Source organism: Populus nigra, chromosome 1 (assembly GCF_951802175.1).
Source record: "Populus nigra chromosome 1, ddPopNigr1.1, whole genome shotgun sequence".
In the NCBI taxonomy this organism is placed as follows: Eukaryota; Viridiplantae; Streptophyta; class Magnoliopsida; order Malpighiales; family Salicaceae; genus Populus; species Populus nigra.
Genome location: NC_084852.1, coordinates 50,371,865 through 50,386,236, shown reverse-complemented (window position 1 = coordinate 50,386,236; position 14,372 = coordinate 50,371,865). Strand labels below are relative to the sequence as shown.

The 14,372-nt window shown below is 32.8% G+C and overlaps 2 protein-coding genes across 2 annotated transcripts; both read left to right on the top strand.

The window, feature by feature from the left end:
• Positions 1-6,280: 6,280 nt before the first annotated feature.
• LOC133701450 (WRKY transcription factor 44-like) lies at positions 6,281-9,709 on the top strand. The gene is made up of 3 exons (XM_062125404.1): positions 6,281-6,435; positions 7,509-7,646; positions 8,746-9,709. Exons 1-3 carry the CDS (start codon positions 6,401-6,403, stop codon positions 8,984-8,986), a joined length of 414 nt encoding a protein of 137 aa, XP_061981388.1. The 5' UTR covers positions 6,281-6,400; the 3' UTR covers positions 8,987-9,709.
• On the top strand, positions 9,547-13,970 carry LOC133701365 (chaperonin 60 subunit beta 2, chloroplastic). The gene is made up of 15 exons (XM_062125295.1): positions 9,547-9,704; positions 10,211-10,463; positions 10,568-10,693; positions 10,959-11,096; positions 11,175-11,270; positions 11,388-11,630; positions 11,712-11,946; positions 12,142-12,311; positions 12,416-12,493; positions 12,582-12,653; positions 12,747-12,851; positions 13,002-13,094; positions 13,179-13,271; positions 13,490-13,613; positions 13,741-13,970. Exons 2-15 carry the CDS (start codon positions 10,227-10,229, stop codon positions 13,752-13,754), a joined length of 1,824 nt encoding a protein of 607 aa, XP_061981279.1. The 5' UTR covers positions 9,547-9,704; positions 10,211-10,226; the 3' UTR covers positions 13,755-13,970.
• Positions 13,971-14,372: the final 402 nt, after the last annotated feature.

Here is a 14,372-nt window from a genome sequence, read left to right as displayed (position 1 = left end):
CATCGGAGGACAGGCGAAATTAAGGAATAGACGAAGTTGAGTGGTAAGTGACCCCTTCTTCTTCTTTTTTATTGCTGGAAGCATCTCAATCAAGAGAAGTTTGCAGGGAAACGACGAGATGTTACATCAAGGGAGACTGGCTGCATGCTATCTTGACTTGCTCTAGAAAGTTGAAGTCGGTGCTTCAAGACACAAGACAGGATTCGGCGTAGTTTCTTGGTAATACTATTGGACTCTGGCCGTCTTGAAGTTACAATTATATATAAAACTACTAGCTAGCTAGGGGTTAAATTTGATTTTTCAAAGAACTTGGAGCTCGAAGGCCCCTTGAGCAGGAGGAGGGAAGGTTCACTCCTCGATCGGGACAGCCGCTGGTAGCTAGTAGCATCTCAAGAGGAGAGATGGCGTCGAGTTTATGCTGCAGGTAAATTATTTACTTGCTCTCTCTGGATATATATATATATATATATATATATATATATATATATATATATATCTATATATATATATATATATATATATAATAGCTAAACTAATATCCTAGTACTGTTGTTAACACTAGCTAGGTAGCTACGAGATAGAGAGCACAGCTCAAGTGGCCCACAATGGAGAATAATGGCGGAAGGAATTGTATATCAAGCTAGCTAGGGTGGTGAGTCGGCGTTCCAGTGTGAAAACAATTTCAGGGGCCATAGATAGAGAGAGACTCTTCTCCTTTGTCTGTAGTAGGATCCGAGGGAAATATAGCTAGGAGCTGCTAGGGTCAAGTTGGATTCCATTTTGCTGTGGAATACGACGTCGACTACTCTCTTCAATATTCAATGCTGTGGTTGTTCATTTCTCTGGAGGAAATTGCCATGAAGAAAGACCAGAGGGGCCCGAGCGCTCGCTTCTTTCATCCACCGTCAGAGTTGAAATTTCCACCTTGGAAATGTATACGAAAACATTTTAATAATAATAAATAAATAAAAAGACATCATGTCATGTGTGTTCGCTTGCTGGGAAACGTGACGTGCTAAGATAATTTTATGGATGCAGGCAGCTAGCTAGCTAGCTAGCTTCGTGGCGGATTAATGAAAAATAAATTAGGAAAATATTTTTTAGTATTTTATTATATCATAGAAAATAAACTATAAAATAATTTATTAATATTTTATTTTTAAAAGTTTATTAAATTAATATGGAACAAATCTTACAAATTAAAATGTTGAATGAGAATGAAATTGAAAAAAATATATAATTTTATAAATTACTACAAATAAAATAAATAATAATCAAAATAATAAAGATCAAGTCTAAAAATAAAAAAAAATTGAAAGATGAAGAAATTCAAATAATAATAATAACCATTTTATAAATTATTTCAAATAAAATAAATAACAATCAAAAGAATGAGAACCAAATTTGATAGATAAAAAAATTCAATTAAAAAATAATAAGAAAAAAGCAAATAACAATTATAAAAATGAGGACCAAAGTTAATATAAAAATTAAATTCTAAATGATAAAATTGAAAAAACAATATTCAAAACAAAATATATATAGCAATTAAAAGTTTGAGGACCAAATTTAATATAATCAGTAAATAATATAACATTTCTAAATTTTTCACAACTTTCAGAAAGTGTTTTCCGTCCAAAATAAAAAGAAAAACACTTTCATGTAAACCAAGCCAAATTTTTCATTGACTAAAAAGTGTTTTTCGTTGACCAACTTTTCTAATGGCAAACAAACACGTTAAAGTTTGAAAAGTGGTTTCCTGAAAACCACTTTTCGGGAAGTAAAAGCACCCTTATTGTTTATCCACACCCAATACGTTGTGGATTACAATAGTAATACACAGTGCATTCTTTTTTTTTTTTTTTTGCACTTTTTCATTTTTTCTTCCAACTTTCCCTTTTTTTTCTTTTTTTTCATTTATTTTATCCAAAATTATCTTTGTTGATTTTACTTTTTTAATATTGAACTAGTTAAAAATATTGCTTTGTAATTTTTTTCCTTTAAAATACTATGAATTGCTACGGTGTTTTCCCACACGGTTTTTCTATTTTATTTTTTATTTTTTTATTTTTCAAAATTATATTTATCGATTTTATTTTTTAATATTGAGCTGATTGAGAATTTTATTTTTTTTATTTTTTTCTTTCAAACATTGTTGATTGCTACGATGTTTCTCCGCATGTTTTTTTTAATGATTTTCTCTGAAATTATCTTTTTCGATTTTATTTTTTAATATCGAGTTGGTTAAAGATTATAGTTATAATATGAGGAAAACACTATAACTTTCCTCACAAATTACTGTGGATTGCTACAGTGTTTTTTCTCACATGGTTTTTTTATGTTTTGTTATATTTTTTTCTAAAATTATCTTTGTCAATTTTAATTTTTAAATACTGGTTAAGACTTGTAATTACAAGTAAATACAAGTAAGGCTAAATCATGTGGGAAAAACATTATAACTTTCCTCATAAACACAATGGATTGATACAGTTTTTCCTTACATGATTTTTTTTGTAATATTTTTTTTCAAAATTATCTTTGTTCATTTTATTTTTTTAATATTGAGCTGGTTAGAATTTAACTTTGTAATAAAGCTTAATTATATGGGGAAAACAATGTAACTTTCCTCACAAAACACTGTGGATTGCTATAGTGTCTCTCCACAAGGTTTTTTTTTCTTATGATTTTTTCAAAATTGTCTTTACTAATTTTATTTTTTTAATATTGAGCTGATTGAGATTACAATTACAAGTCATTACAAATAAGACAAAATCATGTGGGGAAGTCATCACAAAATACTATGAATTGCTACAGTGTTTCCAACATGGGTTTTTTTCCCTGTTTTTTTTTCCAGCGTGGAAAAAACCGCTTCTTTCTTGCTTGATAGGTCGGATTCTTCGAAAAAGCAAAGGTGTTTTTTTTTGTTATTTTTTAAAATTATCCATGTCGATTTTTTTAAAAATATTGAGTTGATTAATAATTTAGCTTTGTAATTTTTTTTATTTAAAACATTGTGAATTGTTGCAATGCTTTCCATATGATTTTTTTTTAATATTGAGTTGGTTAAGAATTATAATTACAATAAAGCTAAATCATAAGAGGAAAGCGTTGTAGTTTTTCTCACAAAACACTGTGAATTGCTACAATATTTCTCTAAATGGTTTTTTTATGATTTTTTTCTAAAATTATCTTTGTCGATTTTATTGGGAAAACACTGTAGTTTTCCTTACAGAACATTGTCAATTGCTACAATGTTTTTCCTCATGGGTTTTTTTCCTTGCAAAATTATCTTTGTTGTTTTTTTTTTAAAATATTGAGTTGGTAGAGAATTTAGCTTTATAATTATTTTTGCTTTTTATTAATAGAAAAGTTAAATCATGTGGTGAAAACACTATATTTTTCCTCGCAAAACACCGTGTATTGCTGCAAATCATTTTATTCAGTCTCTAAGTTTTTGATCACCAACATAATATTTTTTTGTTATGAAATATTGGCTCCATCATATCTTTAGTTTCTATTACTTATCCAGCGTTGGTTTACAATTATAACACTATCAAGTACATTTGTTTTATAAACTCGCGGCAGCGCGCAAGCATGCCATCTCGTATATAATTAAACAATGCAATTAAATAATTAAGAGAGTGAACTAGCAGGGTTATATATAATATAGCTACTACCACGCAGTAGTGTGTTTGGAAGTGTGGTAGCGGTTGTTTTTCAAAGTGTTTTTAATTGAAAAACACATTAAAATAAATGTTTTTTTATTTTTTTAAAAATTATTTTTGATATTAGCATAACAAAATGATCTGAAAATATAAAAAAAATATTAATTTAAAGTAAATAAAAATAAATAAATTTTAATTTTTTTAAAAAATACTTTTAAAACGCAATACCAAACACACTATAAAAGTTTGATATTTTTTTTGTAGTTTGATTTAGATAACTACATGTATGTTTGGTACATCTAGTAGTCTATGGTACTTTTCAAATGTTTTTTTATTTATAAATATATCAAAATAATTTCTTTTATATTTTTTTTATTTATGACATCGCATCAAAATCTTAAAAACAAAATACTAAATATGATATTTTTTTCAAAACAAATACACTTAAATACAAGTGAAAACACGATATCAAACAGTGAAGTGGACTTTCTTTCCATTTGTCACCTATGTTCTTTAGCTAAGCTATCTCTAATTACTGGACATTGTCAGGCTCTGTTTATTTTTATGTTTTAAATGTGCTTTTAAAAAAATTAAATTTTTTTTCTTTACTTAAAATTAATATTTTTTTTGTTTTATCAGATTATACTGATGCGCTGATATCAAGAATAATTTTTAAAAATAAAACAAAAAATATTTTAATATATTTTTAAGTGAAAACACTTTGAAAAACAACCGCAACTACCTTCTCAATATACTCTCGTTGATCACCAGCACCATCCAAAAGTTTGACCTAAATTTTTTAGTGTATGTTAGGCATTGTAATAATTTTTGTAATTACAGTTTGAAAAAATAGATAAAAAAATAGATTTTAGCTTTTTCAAACCAAAATCTTAAAAAAGTTTTCAATAAGATCTTTTTGAAACGATAATGTTTATTAATTAATTAAATATTTTTAAATTATAATTAAAATAAAATACAGTTGCATCACACTGCACTATAAAAATAAACAAAGCCTTGGTAAGAACAGAAAAAAAGGAGGAAGTGTGTTAAATGAAAAGGTAATTAGATCAGACTATAGAGACAGTATTTGGTTTTTAATTTTTTTAAAAATGTTTTTTTAAAATATATTAAAATAATATTTTTTTAATATTCTCTAACGATTTTAATATGGTTAAAACTAAAAAAACTATTTTAATATATTTCTAATTAAAAAACTATTTTAAAATGCCTAAAGAAGGGAAGGGTTTAAAGAAGTTAGGAGAGGGGAATTGGGAAGGGAAGTGGTTGACGCCATTAGGTAAACGTCATGCATATAAAAACCCCGTCCGCATCATCCACGTGGACCCTCTATATTCTCTTTCTTTTTTTCTCATTCACACATTGCCCATGACAAAGTTTTTTATTTTTTTTTTAAAAAAATGGCCAATAAAAAAACTAAAAAAAAACAGTGCAATCTATTAAGTAATTTGTTAAGAAAATAATATAAATCGTGTTCATCCCATCAACAGAATCTTTTAATTATTTTTTATTCTAACAGGTTGCATATTGAGAATAGCGACCAATTAATAAAAATATTTTATTTCTCAATTCTTTTTCATAGTTGTGCTATATTTGCATGTTTTTTTTGGTTGATGATGACATTTAAAAAAAAACCCTTCAAATTATTAAATAAATCTAGTTGTGACATTATCTATGAATTAATTAATTATTTATAAATTAAAGTTCATATAAATTAAATTACATGGATGTAAAATGAGGAGGATTATTATACTTACGTGCCTTGTATTTCTTGAACTAATATATATAAATATCATAATAGACTTAATTTATTTAGTGATTTTCTCCATGACAGTGGTGCATATATATACCCATCACTACCATGATAGGCTACTACATATAGATATATATATCCTAATCAAGTTTAATAGGCTCATTTCGGTCGGTGGGAAGCTTGACCTTTGATAATTAGTATTTAGTCATCTCTCATGAAAAAAAGCAAGCATGAAGGTGTTGTTTGTCCAATCTTTTTTACACGTATTCTTAAATTATTTTTTTAAAATATTTTTAGTGTTTTCTAATAATTTCAATGTATTAATATAAAAAATAAAAAATACTTTAATATATTTTTAAATAAAATAATTATTTTAAAAAATACTTTGCACCATAATCTCAAATACTCTAAAAAATCATTAGACTTCGGATAAGGGTTTATTACAGACTATCATGACTGAGTCGATAATATTCCATGAAAGAATTAAAATATTTTCTTATTTATTTATAAAAAAATATGATTTTAATAATTTAACTAATTTTTTTATAACCACTTTATTGATAAATTTTTTTAATTAATCAATGGGTTTCATAACTCAGCAATATCACCTTATATATTTACGCAAATCTATTGTGTGTGCTTGTGTATTTTATTTTATTTTTCTCTTAATATTATTGGATGATTTTGGTAGAGCCAAGACCAAGTTATTTCACTAATATATATATATATATATATATATATATATATATATAGAGAGAGAGAGAGAGAGAGAGAGAGAGAGAGAGAGAGAGAGAGAGAGAAGCGGCCAAACCCATAAAAGCTTAGGAATAATAACAATAATAATAATAGTAATAATAAATATCAGCTTGCACTCCTTCTTTGTCTTTTGTATTTTCCACCAAAAGATTGAACATACTTTCTCGCCGACCCCCTTTTCTCTTGGTGTGGATAATCAACAGTGACCATGAGTGAAGTTTCTCCGACCAGAGAAACCTCCATGTATGTTCTTTTACTATGCTTTCCATTCCTTTTTATCCCTTCTCTTTCTTCTCTTCGATGGAGAAATGCTCATGAAATTAAATGAGCACTTTCTATATATGCAGCTTCTGGATATATATCAAGCTAGGGTTTTTATAAGTTCTGATCTTTTCCCATCCTTCTTAGATTCTATTATATATATTATCAAAGCTACTATGAGATCCATCCATCCATCCATCCAATGTATGTGTTTCTCTTAAAATTCGAAGCAAGACTTCTTCTTCCTCTTCTCCGTCTTCTTCTTCTTCTTCTTCTTCTTCTTCTTCTTCTTCTTCCTCTTCCTCCTCCTCCTCCTCCTCCTCCTCCTCTTCTTCTTGAATTAATTAGTACTAGGGACGTGATTTGATCTCGAGAACTCTTTTATCTCACTACTTGTAAGCAATACCGTGAAAAAATCTTTCTGATTATCGAAGAAAGAGCTAAGTTAGTGTTTTTTTAATTATATTTATGGATTCCATCCATATATATATATATATATATATTATAGATCTAGATCTTTAAGAGCTAAAAACACAGTTTGATTATTTTTTCTCTCCCAAGATTAGTTTGTGTTGATTTCCTGGTGCATATATAATTAAATCCAATTTCCTGGTGCCAAAAAAATTATTTATTTTTTAAAGGGAAACGAAAATGAAATCTAGCCTCATGATGTAAACACAGCTAGCCGTCGCAAGCTCGTCGATATCAACGTCCCCACCATGATTATTATATGCAATAATGCACTTTCAGTTTTATTAAGATGATCTCTTCACTACTGCGGTGATTAATGTTTTTCATTCTTTAGCTAACATTATATAACCATTTTGCTTTCAGTACTTATATATATATATATATATATATATATATATATATATATTGATCTTATATTGTCAAACTCCTTTTCCCAGTATGTGTTGGTATTAATTATACATATATATATATATAGGCAATTCGAATACAGCAAACAATTCTAAACAGTACTAAATATATATATTTATACTAAAGCAACTAATTAAATCACTCCATGCTCTATATATGTATAATCATTAATCAAGGGAAACTGAGGAGGACAAAGAAGAGCAGCAGCAGCAGCAGCATACAGATCGAGGAAGGCGGAGATTGGTGCTGCCAGAAGATGGGTTTGAATGGAAGAAATATGGCCAAAAGTTCATCAAAAATATTGGAAAATTCAGGTATCGATACGTTGAATTCTCTATGCATGTTGTATGTTTTGCATCTTTCTCTCTACATACGATCGAGCGCGAGTGATATATATATATATATATATATATATATATATATAGCAGTGTACAGTTTTGTGTGTATATATTGATCATCATACATCAAGGGGTTTCTTCCTGGCAAATTATATGTGGAAGATATAAGATTTGAACCCGAACTATATTCGCTACGTCCTTGTTGCAGCTGCTGCTTGTTAATTTAGGTTGCATTTGATTAGCATTTTAAAATTAAAAAACAAATACTAAAATTAAGGAATAAAGAGCTGAAAGAATATATATTGATGATAGAAATAAATCTACATCTATAATAATTTTTTAGTAATTTTTTGTTATTTTAAAATATAAAAGATATTTTCCTTCTATTCTAATATATCTGAATTATTTTATTTTGAAATAGTAAGTATAGATTAAATACATACATATAAATTTCCTTGTACAAATTAATATATATATATATATATATATATATATATATATATATATATATATAAATAAATAAAATTAGAAGGGGAAGCTGGGGAACCTCTGATTAGTCTATTATATATGATCAGACGTTGTCCATATATATATAATTAATAATCACCTCCTCCCGCAGTTCTCAATTTCACATCAGATGGATGGATGCAGGAATTTTATCAACGAGCTGGCCCGTAACAATTCATGCATTAATTTTCAATTATATATTCCTTTTGATATGAGCAAATATATATCAAATGATACTTACGCCTACGTACTTTGAAGAAGAATAATTTGATATGAATAGATCAGCAAACATGAATATTAATTATATAGAAGAAATTAAATGTCTGAAATATTAATTAGGAGCCTGGCTAGCTAGCTGATTGCACGTGCTAATTAATTAGATGCATGAGATTGAGAATTAATCCGCTAGCTAGGTATGTAATAAGTGCTAATTATGTATGTGTGGTTGTGGAGGTTAATACATATAATTAATGTCCTTATTAAAATGAATATTGTTCTATATATGAATATAATAGGAGTGACAACTGACATGCATGGTTATATTAATTAATTAATTAATTAATTACAGGGGCTATTTTAGATGCCAGAAGCGAAATTGTATGGCGAAGAAGAGAGCAGAATGGTCCAACCCAGAAAACCTTCGAATAGTATACGAGGGATCACACAGCCATGCCTCGTCTACACAAGATTCTTCTTCTGCTTCCTCACAAGGGACTCCTTCTTCCTCAGCTGCAAACCAGTACAACTTGTACACTCAACTCTTTGGAAACCAACCGGCTTCAAGCACGCACGATCAAGATCACACTTGATTCATCTTGTTGACTGCTCCCTGGCTAGCTAGCTAGCTGCTCCCATCATTTGATTTCGCTGCTCATTGATCGATCATGTAATTAAGCGCTGTAAATATGCCATGATTCCTGACAACTTGCCGGGTTCTGGAAAACTTGACAAATAAATAAGCCAGGCAGGCAGGAAGGGTCGATGTTGTTGAAGTAACAAGAGTGAGGAAAACTTATAATTAGTTACAGTATTCAAGGCCACACGATAATTTCCTGCTTGTAGGTTCAGGATTGCTATTAAAGCCCAGTTGTTCATGGGCTTGGCTGAATGAATTCTTGTGGTCTTATGGTGGCTCTCTTGTAAATACGTGAATCGAAGACTATAATTGAATTTAATAATACGATAGGATAGGATACGATAGAAATTCATTCCAATCACCTGTATTCTACAATATCAATGGTTCTAGAGGGTTCTAGTGCACGACAAATCAAACGGCAACAAGTTTCAATCAACGGTCTAGATTCGCTGAAGGTGGAACTGTCAAGACGAAATCACAAATACGACCACCCTTGCATCGTTTAAAGAAAGAGAAAACCCTACTCCTTTTCTCTTTAGCTCTCGAAGAAGTGCAAAGAGAGTGTCCATAAGAGAAACCTACATACCCTTACCTAGCCACCGTCGCCTCTTATCCATTAAACCCCCTTCTCCTAAACCCTGCTCCACCACCACCGGCCGTTCCACTTCTCTGTAAGTTCTCTGACCCGCTCCCTCTTCTTCTTCTTCCTCTTCTTCCCCCGTCTCCTCTGCCTTTAGTGTGATAAAAGTTTCAATCTTTAAACTGCTACTTATCTTCCTTTTCTTCTTTTTGCATGCCAATCATGGTAGCTTATCAAAACTTAGTTCCTGCTGTTTTGATTCATGGAGGGAAATGAGTTATTTTAATTATGCTGTTTCGTGCTAACTGTAATGCAATCTCGTTAGAAATCCACCTGTTCCTGCAGGTCTTATTGGTTGGTGATTCAAATTAGTTGAATAAATGAACTTTTTGTTGTTTGGTTCTTAATTTGTGATTCTGTGAGTTATCTAGTTCACCACATAGCTCTATTGCTTCATGGGAACTTTGTTGCTGTAGTCAAATGAATTTAGCTTGGAAGAGAATTTTAGCTGGAAAGTATAACGATTAAAACCTATGTGAGCTTAGAAAAAACAATCCTTCTAGAAATTCATCATTCTTTTGTTTGTTTTGTTATCAGGTATTAAATAATAAAAATGGCATCAACGTTTACTGCCATGTCCTCAGCTGGAACCTTGGCTGCTCCTAATGCCCGTGCTATGGATAGGAAGTTTGCATTTTCTTCAAACAAGTTGTCATCTTTTGCTTCCATTTCTGCAAGTCGATTTGGTAGACCACAGAATGTAGTTCTACCAAGATTGCGTTCTCTCAAGGTTAATGCGGCCAAGGAGCTTCATTTCAACAAGGACGGGTCAGCAATTAGGAAATTGCAAGTGAGTTTTGGGTTACTGGTTTTGTTCAGTATTTGCCTCTTGTTGCAGCGTGTTTGTATGATTTCATCTGCCTTTTGCTTACCAGATTTGTTCCTTTATTGCAGACTGGTGTGAACAAGCTTGCAGATCTAGTTGGGGTTACCCTTGGACCTAAAGGCCGGAATGTTGTTCTTGAGAGCAAGTACGGTTCACCTAAAATTGTCAATGATGGTGTGACTGTTGCTAAAGAGGTATGCTTTATCTTGATTGTTTGTCTCTTTGATAACTCGAACATGAGATTTCTATCCTCTTGTCTCATTTTTTCAGAACAATATTTGCAACTACAAGATGCATGCTAGAAATTGTAGTCGTAGCTATCCAATTCAGTAGAGGCAATCTATCTATGTGGCATTCCCCTATATGTTATTTTGTTACTCCAAATAATATTTATGAGCTTTTAGTGGCTTTCTCTAGGCATGACGATTATTAACAGGATGCTTTACCTTAAATTTCCAGGTTGAATTGGAGGATCCAGTTGAGAACATTGGTGCTAAGCTAGTGAGACAAGCTGCTGCCAAGACAAATGACTTGGCTGGTGATGGGACCACAACATCTGTTGTTCTTGCACAGGGCCTTATTGCAGAAGGTGTCAAGGTTGGTATGGTGGTTCATACAATATATTCTGCGAAGATATGTTGAACGTGTCAATCTCACCCGTTGTTTTTCTTACAGGTTGTGGCTGCTGGCGCAAACCCTGTTTTAATCACTAGAGGCATTGAAAAGACCTCAAGAGCTCTTGTAAATGAACTTAAATTGATGTCAAAAGAGGTATGTAAAGTTGGTTAGACCATGCTTGTGGGTAATTATCATTATGCAACTGCGACCTTTGTATATATGTATTGAAGCGCAGAGAAAGGACAGAGTGGTTATAATTTGGGTTTGCAGGTTGAAGACAGTGAACTTGCAGATGTGGCCGCTGTTAGTGCAGGGAACAACTATGAAGTTGGGAATATGATTGCGGAAGCTATGAGCAAAGTTGGTAGGAAGGGAGTGGTGACTCTTGAAGAGGGAAAAAGCGCTGATAATAGTCTCTATGTCGTTGAGGGAATGCAGTTTGACCGTGGTTATATCTCACCTTACTTCGTCACTGATAGTGAAAAAATGGCAGTTGAATATGATAACTGCAAGGTATGTGGTCACGGCTAGTCAAGCGAGCCTTTGCAGTTGATTTTTCCTGCTGCGTTGACAATTTCATTTGTTTTGGTGCAGTTGCTTCTTGTTGACAAGAAAATAACAAATGCTAGAGATCTCATTGCTATTTTGGAAGATGCAATTAAAGGTGGATATCCAGTTGTAATAGTTGCTGAAGACATTGAGCAAGAAGCTTTAGCTACTCTTGTTGTCAATAAGCTTAGGGGTGCTTTGAAGATTGCTGCCCTCAAAGCTCCTGGTTTTGGGGAGCGAAAGAGCCAGTACCTTGACGACATTGCTATTCTGACTGGAGGTTAGGGTTCTACTTAGGATTCTTTGCTTTCTATCTGATTTTATTTTTGTTCATGGTGTTCTGCTATCGTGTTCTCTCAATGTGGATATGAATGCCTTCCTTACTTGTTTGCTGTGGAGTGGATATGAACGCACACCATTGATATTAGTATTTTTATTTTGTTGATGTTGAGAGATTTCTTTCATTGGCTTTCAGGAACTGTTGTTAGAGAAGAGGTGGGGCTTGCCTTGGACAAAGTAGGCAGTGAGGTCCTGGGACATGCTTCTAAAGTGGTTCTTACCAAGGATACAACCACCATTGTTGCTGATGGAAGCACCCAAGAAGCAGTAAATAAGAGAGTTGCACAGATTAAAAATCTTATTGAGGTGTCGATTCTCCTTGCCTTTCACTCCCAACAAAATGATGTTGTTTTTATTTTTTCCCTCTAGTAGTAGTTTATTGTTGCTAAATGCAAGATATAAAAATGCAGGCTGCTGAACAAGACTATGAAAAGGAGAAGCTCAATGAAAGAATTGCAAAACTGTCAGGTGGTGTTGCGGTGATACAGGTAATTTTTCTATCACTCACAAAACAGAGACACAAAACAGTGTAGATTGTATCTTCACTTAAATGGACGTGCTTTTTGAATGCTAAAGGTTGGAGCACAAACCGAAACAGAGCTTAAAGAAAAGAAACTGAGAGTTGAAGATGCTCTAAATGCAACCAAGGTAATTTTTCTCATGCCACCGCCCTCTGTATTGTTCTTATGTTCCAGGTAAGTTGTTTGGACTCAAACCATTCTTTATCTCAATGGTTTTCAGGCTGCCGTTGAGGAAGGTATTGTGGTTGGTGGTGGATGCACCCTGCTGAGACTGGCATCAAAGGTGGATGCCATCAAGGACAGCCTTGAGAATGATGAAGAAAAGGTAATTTGCCAACATTTTAGGAATTCATTGAATGTTCTGTAAAGGAGGAACTCGTGGGAACTCAGTAGTGATCTATTTTTTCTCCATGTAAAGGCTGTCGCCGAGCTGCTTAAAATGTGCTTTGCCTCAATTGTTTTTGCTTGATTACAGGTTGGAGCAGACATTGTAAAGAGAGCTCTGAGCTACCCCTTGAAATTAATAGCCAAGAATGCTGGTGTTAATGGAAGTGTGGTCAGCGAGAAGGTACGTAACTTTGCCAATGTCAAATTATGGTACTGTGTGTGGTCCAGGACTACCTGCAGCTAAGATAATTGCTTCATCTTTTAGGTGCTTGCAAGTGACAATCCTAAGTTTGGATACAATGCTGCAACTGGAAATTATGAAGATCTGATGGCTGCTGGAATCATCGATCCAACGAAGGTGAGTTACTATGTGGATTTAATTCGGGGAGTTACAATTTGTGATTTGCTTTCAGTGGAAAAAGTTTCTGTTGGGTCTGATAACTGTGTGGTTGGATTTAAGAATAAGATGTAGTTGGGTTTAAATATAAGATTTGGGAATCCTGTCCTTTTCAGAGTGGTTGAACTAGTTAGTTTGGGGATTTTGTTTCAAAACTAAATACGGAAATCTTCATTCAGGTGGTCAGATGTTGCCTGGAGCATGCATCATCCGTAGCAAAGACTTTCTTGATGTCAGATTGTGTAGTTGTTGAGATTAAGGAGCCCGAATCAGTGCCTGCTGGCAACCCCATGGACAACTCAGGTTTGTTCTTCTGAACGATGAAACTAAGTGGAATTCTGCTGCGGGTGTTGTTCTTCCACTGTTAAGTGCTTTGTTTCTCTAGTGACTTGCCTAACCAAGTCTCTGTTTTCTCGCCCTGTTGTTACAGGATATGGGTATTAATAAGGCTGCTGTGCAAGACATAACGAGGAGCAAATAAAATCAGCCCCCCTCATATTAGCAATGATGTTTAGTTTGATGATGGTAATTTTTTTCGTTTGTAAATCTGATTACCGGTGCTGGTAGAAATTAAGTTTTCTGGTGAGATTAGCTTGCCGGGATACGGCATGTATTAATGACCTGCAATTAATTGTACAATTGCGCAATGATTTTGAACCATCTCATGAGTTACAAGTTTCATCGTTGCTCATAATATTCCTTCAGCCCCTCCCCGATTGCCAAATCTGATGGGCTGTTGATATCACCATAAATGGTGGTTGGTCTTAGTTCGTTGTAGTGCCTATAAATACCTGGATTCTTTCGGCTCCATTCTCGTGAATTGTGGAGGTAGTAAAGTTATGCACCAAATGACTTGATGGTGGCGATCATAATAATACAGAGCCATTAATTAGATTTAGAGTAGGTGGGCTATAGAAGGAGAGCCATCTGCCACTATGATCTAGATGGGCATGCCCCAGAGGAGGAGGGTAAAGACAGGTGCTGAGAGCTTTCTCTTGCCTTTGCGGAGGACATGATGTCCCAAGGAGTCCTCTCGTGCTGCTGGACCAATGTTTGGTTGCT

Coding starts and splice junctions, on each gene's coding strand:
- LOC133701450 (XM_062125404.1), top strand. CDS start 6,401: ATGAGTGAAGTTTCTCCGACCAGAGAAACCTCCAT. Junction 6,436..7,508: donor CCGACCAGAGAAACCTCCAT/GTATGTTCTTTT, acceptor TCATTAATCAAG/GGAAACTGAGGAGGACAAAG. Junction 7,647..8,745: donor AAAAATATTGGAAAATTCAG/GTATCGATACGT, acceptor AATTAATTACAG/GGGCTATTTTAGATGCCAGA.
- LOC133701365 (XM_062125295.1), top strand. CDS start 10,227: ATGGCATCAACGTTTACTGCCATGTCCTCAGCTGGAACCTTGGCTGCT. Junction 12,654..12,746: donor ATGCTCTAAATGCAACCAAG/GTAATTTTTCTC, acceptor AATGGTTTTCAG/GCTGCCGTTGAGGAAGGTAT. Junction 13,272..13,489: donor GAATCATCGATCCAACGAAG/GTGAGTTACTAT, acceptor ATCTTCATTCAG/GTGGTCAGATGTTGCCTGGA.